The 9480-nt window shown below is 40.5% G+C and overlaps 1 protein-coding gene across 1 annotated transcript; it reads left to right on the top strand.

The window, feature by feature from the left end:
* The first annotated feature begins 8395 nt into the window (after positions 1–8395).
* Positions 8396–9016, top strand: LOC113227691. The gene has a single exon (XM_026460663.1). It carries the CDS (start codon positions 8396–8398, stop codon positions 9014–9016), a length of 621 nt encoding a protein of 206 aa, XP_026316448.1.
* The last annotated feature ends 464 nt before the right edge of the window (positions 9017–9480 follow it).

The following is a 9480-nucleotide window of genomic DNA, read 5'->3' as shown; positions in this document are numbered from 1 at the left end:
AACCTAACCTTTTTTTTTTTTTTTTTTATATTCCGAGGGAATCTGCTTACAGATACCCCGGCCCCGCGGGGGCAGAGCCGGGGTTATGTGGGACTGGGCTGAACCCTGAAGGGGAGCAGCCCGACCGCACTAAACCCCCGGAGTGTTCCTCCCCTCCGCTGTAGGTGGGGGTACGGGTACGCTGTTGCACTCGTCCGCGCCCCCACCAGCGGCTGGCCGCGCCCTGCGCAGCCCCTCCTCGAGAAGGGAGACACATCGGTCCCCCGACTCCGAATGTGAGGCTCGCCGAACACCAGACGAGCCTTCCATCCCGGGCCCCTTTATGCTGGGCAACGAACTCCCCCGAGTCCGCTACCCAGGGGCCATGGGGGGCCAGGACAGCATCCACTCAACTGTGAAGTTCAGTGGCTGCTCCCCCAGCCCCCGCGGCGGATCTGATGGCAGGCTCCGCCGCAACACCTAACGCGCTTCCGCGCGGACTCTCCGAAGAGAGTCCCTTGGAGCGCCCACCACGGGCCAACCGCCCACGTTCGGCCGCGGAGGATAGGACGAGCGGCAACGACACACCGACACGTCTCTTCCCCCGCGGCCCCGCCGCCACTGCATCATTAAAAGCGGTGCAGCCCCGCCAGGGTCGCGGAGGACAGGACGAGCGGCAACGACACACCGACACGTCTCTCCCCCCGCGACCCTCCTCCTCGCGCATCCGCGCGGTCCCGGTGACCAGACGAGCCCGCGCGGAACGCCCTCCTCCTCGGGCCAGCCTACCACCATCGGCCGGCCCCGTGGGTTCCTCTTAGCTTCACCGTGGGATGAAATCGACCACGGCTACTAGAGCCCCCCCGCCACGACAAGGCGGGAACCCCTTCGGGGGGGGAACCTAACCTAACCTAACCTAACCTATCATCAAAAAGTTTGTTTTAATGCAGGTAAAGCAGGTAAAGCAGTGATCGATTTAGGAAAAAAGAATTTTGCAAAAGGACAAATTTATGTGGCCCTCAGTCGCGTAAAAACTTTAGAAGGCATAGTCTTGTCTGATTTGGATGCAAATAAATTATTAAGTCGACCCCATGACGAAAAAGCTTTGACCGAAATGACGAGGCTGCGTAATCTCTCCAAATACTAGTTTTGATTTATATTAATACCTCAAACAGTTCCATAGAAATATTAAGATCTGTCTTGCTGCTAGTACCCCGTTTTCGTTATGTTCGTTCCATGGCTTGAGGAAGCAAAAGCAGGAAAATTGAAAAGCAGGTAGTCCTCGATCGAATCATATGAGCCCAGACACAATGTAGTTATTGTACACTATTGAGGAGTTCCTCTCATCCGTTTGCCACTTCCATCATCATATCAACTTTAGATGACCATAACATTTTATTTCCTTTGTTATTACACCTATGTGCCAAGTTTTATTACAATCGGTTAACGGAAAGTGCGCGAAACCGGATTCATCACCCTAGTTTATCACCCTTAGGGGTGAAATATTTTCTTCAAATTCAAATGGGACCAATGCTGGGGTACCATCTTTCCACCAAAAAAGAATCATGAAAAAAAACTTACTGTCGAATTGAGAACCTCGTCCTTTTTTTGAAGTCGGTTAAAAATCGGTTCACAAATGCTGGAGTTATTGTGGAACATACATATTATAATACAGTAGAAGAAAGAACCTTCTCCTTTTTTTTGAAATCGGTTAAAACAAATAGAAATTTATTTCTTCATTGGTGGCCTCCGACAACTACGAATCACAATTACTTTAAAAAAATTTTGAAAGGTCGTTGTAAGCACCAACAAATGATTGCTTGTCAAGTCACCAACCAGTTGAATGTGGATAGCCTTTGTCGTGAAACATACTAAAAGGGCTATGTACATCTTCACCAGCCTATATTCACGACCTTGACGACTAGCAGTTAAGTTCACTTATTTCCGTGCACGGGCCTTAACATAGGAGAATTAAAAAATTGGTATTCACTGCTTAAAGTACTCGCATAGTAAAATGAACCATTAAAACAATTGCTCCGTATAAAATTTAGGCGCTATTTGTATAATAAGTCTTCATGCGTGAACAGCCACCCTTAGAGGTGGAATATTTTCTTGAAATTGAAATGGGACCACACCCGAGGTACCCTCTTTCCAACTAAAAAAGAATCATCAAAATCGGTTCACAAATACCGGAGTTATCGCGTAACATACATACAAAAAAAAAAATTACAGTCGAATTGAGAACCTCCTCCTTTTTTGAAGTCGGTTAAAAATTAATTGAAATGCACAATTAAAAGATTGTCCTTACCTGTTAATGAAATTAAAATGAACAAAGATAACGAAGAAAAAAAAAGTTATGTTCCTATTTTAGAAAAATTATAATTATTTGTAAATATTTTATTTTTTTCTAGAATAGGAACTATATAAGTATTAATTATGTTTTTATTTTATGACCTTAATACAATACAATTGAAATTTCACTTTTCAGGTCAAACTAGCAGCTCAGGTTTTCAGCAGACAAGTGGCCACGTCTCTGGATCTATACATGAAGTCACTACTTTTTGTGCAAGAAGAACACGGATATGCTGTACCTGGAGTGGACATTGAAAATGGTTTGTTCACAGCAGAACTGTAGCTATTTATGAATGATTTGTTCGATAGACTGAATTGTTTGGGCCATACTCGCGGTAAATTGCAACAAGCTTTGACATTAAATTCCGAAAACTTTGCTTTCTGGAATAATGCTGTAAAGAAAATAAATTCAATGAGATTTGATGCCTCAGATCCTAGGGAAAGTAACCCTATTAGCCTTAAACATTTTACACGTACACGACATTACAAGCATTAAGCATTTATGCACTGATTTGACTAGATTAGAAGGAGTGAAATTCTTAATTCTGAGACGTGTAAAACAAGATCCACTTGAAAATTTTTTTTAACTTGAAAATACCCTTCAAAAAATATTAGTTCATTAGTATGGGAGAGTATTTACTTAATCGATAAATTTTTGTCACAAATTTGCTATGTTTACGTTTACCCAGAATTACTCTCAATTTGCAGAAAAATACTAATACAAGAAAAATTTTTTAACTGCTTTTTTCCATTACGTTATAAAAATGCAAGATAGACAATGGTGCATCAATTTTAATAGAAGAATACACAATGTTGATTCCAGACCAAAGGCAGCAGAAACGGAAAACTTGATCCAAAGTAAAGTCACCAAAGGCTTAAGTTATAGATCAACTAGATTGCGCAGTTCTTAATTTCTTTATCGTTCTTAGTTGTTTATTTTATTGTTATCAAGTTTGCCATTTCGTTGATTATAGTACTTGATTTTGTTATGTCAAGATTGTCGTAAAACTCAATGACAAAAGTTTTCACTCGATGCGACACAACTTTTTCATTTTATTTCTTTGTTCGGCTTTGAATAGCAATTCTTTTAGATCTAGAGTCTTTGCAGTTCCAATGTTGCTGTCCATTCCGTCTTTAGAGTTTTCTTTTTGTATTCTATACGTTTATGTTGGTTGTTGTGATTAGTTTAGTACTTTTTAATTATAATTGTTATTAGCTCGACATGACTTATGTAATTTATTAATTTTTCATTTAACTGATATGTAAGCATATATAGGTTAAGGCCAAGTCTAAATTGTAAATATGTATAGAATAGCTACAAAGTAAGTCGGTAGCTTTTAATGTCTCCTTATTCTCTTGTATAAATGATAGCCAGGTAAATATACTAGACCTCACTATAAAGACAGCTATAAAGAAAGCCTTGTAAATATGTATAGAATCATAAAGTAAGTAGGTAGTTATTAACGTCCTCTTATTATCTTGTATAAATGATAGCCAAATTGATTGGCAGGTAAGATATTGTTCTTTTCTAGAAAAAAATCAAGTCTCTGTTTAATGAGTTGCTCGAACACTTTTCCCATACAAGAGGTTAGTGCAATAGGTCTGTAGGAGTCCACTTGAGATTTTTCTTTACTGGGTTTTAAAATTGGTACTAAACAGTCTACTTTCCATTCAGACGGAATTACATTATTTGACCATAGTAAATTACATACACTTACATACATTTGTTATATTTATTTATTACATATTATTATATACACTTTTAAAACAGTAAGTTTTGGACTAATTGACAAATTTTTTAGAACTTTGTATGAGATACCATCAATACCGAGGGCTGTCTCGTCTGGAAGATACGGCTGACTCAAGTTCTTCAGAAGAAAAGGGCTTTGTAAGATAATCAGAGTCATTTGTTGTAACAGATGTCTTATCACATTGCAAAGGGATTTCAACTGTATCAGATGTGTATTTCTTTGAAAATTCTGGAATCCAATTACTAATGTGGCTAGATTGTAGTACACTACTTTTATTAAACCTTTTCATCATATGCCATATGGTTGAAAGGGAAGTGGTTCTATTAAAGCTTTCACACAAGCTCATCCAACTTGTTTGTCTTTCTTGGTTTAAGATTAACTTTTTATGAGCCTGTTGCTTTTTAAATTCTATATAATTGGTTCCAGTTGGATCATTTTTATACTGAATGTAAGCTTTTTTGGAGTTTTCTACTGCATTAGAGCATTTCAGATTCCACCAAGGCAGAGGTATCCTAAATTTACGATGTTTATGGGATTGTGTGAGAGAATTGCGTAAAAAGTCACAAGGTATTGATTTTTCTACAGCTAATAGCAAACATTATGTAAGATTTACATATGTTCCTAAAAGATTGTGACTGTTGTACTCAAAATTGTTGAGAAATAGGTCAGCGTTTTGTGCATACTTTTCCCAATCCGCCTTGCGATAGTGGTTATGATGAAAGGATGTATTTGATATTATTTCTTGGCCGTTAAAGCTAATGTCAATCTTGGTTATTACAGGTAAATGGAAACTACCTAAAGGACCATCATGAACACTGTTCGTAAATGTGTAAACATCCTTAAAATATAACTTTTTCAATAATCTGCGCTCGGACAATATGTAAGTAGTTTTATAACAAGTCGCTGGATCGCAATATAATCTCACCTGCATTTTTTCTTATATTGGTTCGGAAGGCGGCCTGCCAGAACTCTCTCGACTTCGGGCTTGACAGAGTGATATTTTATGTGCATTCCCTCTCATTCATCGATCATTTTTAGTATTGACTGCTTGGTGTCGTGTTGGTGTCTACTGGTGACTGATTGTGACGGTGAACCTTTGGAGCTCCAAAAAGTAGGCAAGGAATCGCGGTGACGTCATCTACCATATCATACCGGAGGAGCCGAATACAAAGAGATAAAAGGTAGGTGGGTTTTATATGGTCATCCGAGATCAAAAATATTGCTATTTACGTTTTGTCCGACCAGCTAAAATTACAGTCCACTTTTCGTTTATTCTAATTACAAATTACAATTTCGTCAACATGATTTGGTCTCCATTCGCTTTGCAATGCTAGACTGGGAGAAACAGTAGTTAAATCGAGAGCATTACGACGCCATACATGAGAACCAACAGTAGTATACTGACCATCATTTAATAAAACAAAGTTACTATCCTGAATGCAGCCAAGAAGATCATTGCCACGAGAATTACACAGATCGCAACCGCAAGTTGTGTGCAATGCATTAAAATCACCTGCTATAATTGCTGGATGTGGAATAGAGTTGAAGAAATTCTCAAGCTTATTTTTTAATTTTTTTTCAGTTGCGTCGCATCCGTCCTAGCGTTCGTTTGTCTTATCGTGCGCGTACATAATTTGCAATCGTTGGGAGTCAAAATGCCCTCAAAAGTGGTAAAATGTTCGAAATGTAACATTGTGATTAACGAATTACTTGCATTTGTGAATAATAGAATTGATGTGATGGACGAGGAGAGCATCAGTCGTATCTGCATTAGTGCGTTTTCGGAGTGTGATATTGTTGCGACTAAGGACCTGTTGTTTGACTCGATTTCAACAACTGTACTTAAGAAAATCCGGAAGAGAAGCGGAAAGTTGTTATTATTTGTGTTTTAAAGGAGGCTCACCCAAACGAAATACCAATATTTGACGCACGAGATCTTCACAAATTACCTCCAGTTCTGTTTGATCACGTGGATGTGACACGGCTCCTAAAGGACATTGTAAAATTACAGCAGGATGTTAAGGACATCAAGCAGAAATATGCCACAACAGGGCAGTTAGATTTGTTGAAGTCGGAGTGTTTAAAGAGTTTACCTGTCAAGAATGAAATCGAATATGACCGTAATGTGAATAAAAATCGTGGGGCTTTCTCCAGATCTTTCGAAGTGGACTGCCGAAGTGGACCTATGGGGCTGTCACCTATGTGTAACAAGGACTTAGTTGCACACGAAGACGATTCCCTAGTGTCAACTTTGCTTAACGATAATGATTATAGAGAAATCATTCAATCAAAATTAATAAATAGTTCATTGAACGCGGAATCAATTAGCTTACAAAGTAACAAAATCTGTGAGACCGTTGAGAAAATAAATACTGTGCGGCGAGGAGAGCCTGCGCGCGAGAGCGGCGATGACTCAACCCACTGGGTCCGCTGAACAGATGACGGTTATGCCGAGCGCTGCGCCAGCGCCTTCTCAGTCCGCTGCCGTGATAAAAAGTCCTAAACAAAAATCGTTAGCTGAAATCGTGCAAGGCGAATGGAAACCGCAAAAACAAGATGATGCATGGACTTTGGTACAAAGAAAAAAATTAGGTAACCGTTTCGTAGGCCAGAGAGGAAAGGCCATCCCAGATGCCGAGGAAAAGTTTAAGGCCGCGGACAGTACAACACCTATTTACATATACAATGTTTCTAAAGAAGTATCAACAAGTGATATCTTGAGTTATGTTAAAAAGAAATCTAATATTAGAATATAAGTGTAAATGTGCAACAAATGAGTATGAAAATTGATAAAAATTACAATGCGTTTAAAATATTTGTACCAAAACAAAAAATACAAGTATTTTTGCAGTGCGATTTTTGGCCTGAGGGAATTGCCTACCGACGTTTCTTTCAATTTCCACAGAAGTCGGGAACGGTCGTTCGTGGGAAAGAATGAAATGAAGTTACTAAATACTCAAAATGAATAATACAACGCAACTTATTTCTTTTAATTGTAAAAACGTCAAGAGGTCGGTTGAGTGTGTACGGAGACTGTGTCGAGAGGCAGACGTGATTGCGCTGCAGGAAACCTGGTTGTTACCGTACGAGTTGTCGTACTTAGAAAGCATAGATAACCGTTTTGCTGCAACTGCTACTTCTGCCGTCGACATTTCTGCTGCGAGGACGGCCGTACGGCGGAGTGGCCCTGCTGTGGAGAAAGGACCGTTTCCAAACCGTATCGGTAATTAAATGCAACAGTGTTCGTCTCGCTAAGGTACTGTCTAATAATAATCGTTATTCTTTAATATTTACTGAGTATATGCCGACTGACTCTAATGATAATTTAATGGATTTCATTCAATGCCTCAGTGAAATAAGTGCAATTATCGCGACTTATAGTGTTGAATCAGTGTTTATTTTGGGCGATTACAATGCACTTCCTGGTGAACTGTTTGCTACTGAACTTTTTAATTTTTGTAAGGAACAGTCGTGGTGTTGTGTTGACTACGATTTATTATCGCGCGATACGTACACATTCGCGAGTGAGGCGCACGGGTGCCGCAGGTGGCTAGATCACTGTGTTGTGACCAGTGCAGCGCAACAAACAGTGATAGGTGCGTCAGTGCTATATGATACCTATTGGTCGGATCACTACCCTCTCCGTATAGAGTGCAATTTAAATCTTGTAAGACCCTTAATTGTTACACCACCACCTTGTAATAATAGGATAATATGGGGTGAACGTAATTCTGTTCAAATTGAAAAATATCACCAAATCTGTAAGAATAGTTTACGCGACATTAATATTCCGACTGAATTACTGAATTATTAATGAAACAATTACTGAATTGTTGTAATAAAAAGTGTACTGATAGCACACATTTGACATTGTTAAAAGATTTATATAAAAATATTGTTGACATATTAACCGAGGCATCCGAGAGTAGTTGTAATGTGAGGGTCTGCAGACGGGGTGGGTATATAACAGGATGGAACAAGCACGTCCGAGACGCTCACGGGAGGGCTAGGCTTTGCTTCCAGAACTGGGTGTTACATGGCAGACCTTCTACAGGTCCTGTTTTTGTTGCAATGTCTGAATCTAGACAGTTTTTTAAAGTAGGTTAAAATGGTGTCAAAACAATGAAGAGCAAATAAAAATGAATGTAATTGCAGAACACCACTCAAATAAAAACTTTGCTAAATTTTGGAAAACCACCAATAAATTGAATCACAAGACTAGTTTACCCGTGAGTGTGGCGGGTTTGCACGACCCCAAAGCAATTGCCAATTTATTTCAAAGTCATTTCCGAGTAGAGTCTCCGTTACACTCCATGTCGCAGGTGTTTGGGGCTGAGGCCGTCTCCCATGCGCATTCAGTCTCATTCTCTTCAAAAGAAGTGGCATTAGTCATTAAGAAAATGGTAAGGGGTAAATCGCCGGGTCATGACGGCCTTAGCATTGAGCACCTGCAACATGCAGGTTGCCATTTGCCTCGAGTGCTTGCTATGTTTTTTACACCATGTCTCAATCATAGTTACTTGCCTAACGATCTCATGCGAACGGTAGTGGTGCCAATCGCAAAGAACAAGACGGGTGACTCATCGGATCTGTCTAATTATAGGCCAATTTCTTTGGCAACCGTGATTGCAAAAGTTCTGGACAGTTTGCTTGACGACCACCTGGGTAGGCACCTGAGCCTGAACGATGCACAATTTGGGTTTAGACCAGGTCTGTCGACTGACAGTGCTATCTTGTGTCTCAAGCATACTGTCCAGTACTACACTGCTAGAAAGACCCCAGTTTACGCGTGCTTCCTAGACCTCTCCAGGGCCTTTGATCTGGTTTCATATAATGTATTATGGGGTAAACTATATAATGACACCACTTTGCCGCGTGAAATAACGGACTTGTTCAGGTATTGGTACAATAACCAAAGCAACTATATCAGATGAGGAAGTGCTACTTCGGACTGTTATGGATTGGAATGTGGGCTGAGGCAGGAGCGGGGGCTGAGCTCGCCCACGCTTGTCAATCTATATATGAATGGACTCACTGACGAGCTGAGCAGCACTATGGTCGGATGTCATATTGACGGAGTCTGTGTTAATAATATACAGGTCCGTCCCAAAAGTATCGAACATTTTTTTTGGGAATGTTGCCGAACGGCGGGAAGCGCTCCGCTTGGCAACAGAAAGTGGTGGGGGATCTAGCCGATACAGCGCGACCGGTCCCAGTTGGCTCCGAGCACCTGGAGCGGCAGGACGTGCGTTCGCGTAGAGCTCTAAACGACACCTCGTCGAAGTTTTTAAAAGTAGCGCGATGACGGATCCGTTAGAACAGAGGTACGCAGTGAAATTTTGTGTTCTACTCGGCAAAAATACTGTGGAAACCAACGAGATGATTAAACAGGCCTTCA

This window comes from Hyposmocoma kahamanoa, unplaced genomic scaffold (assembly GCF_003589595.1).
Source record: "Hyposmocoma kahamanoa isolate Upper Pololo Valley unplaced genomic scaffold, ASM358959v1 213, whole genome shotgun sequence".
In the NCBI taxonomy this organism is placed as follows: domain Eukaryota; kingdom Metazoa; phylum Arthropoda; class Insecta; order Lepidoptera; family Cosmopterigidae; genus Hyposmocoma; species Hyposmocoma kahamanoa.
This window is presented reverse-complemented; position numbering and strand designations above follow the sequence as displayed.

Excerpts from the sequence above, each read along its gene's own strand:
- LOC113227691 (XM_026460663.1), top strand. The coding sequence starts at position 8,396 with ATGTCGCAGGTGTTTGGGGCTGAGGCCGTCTCCCATGCGCATTCAGTC.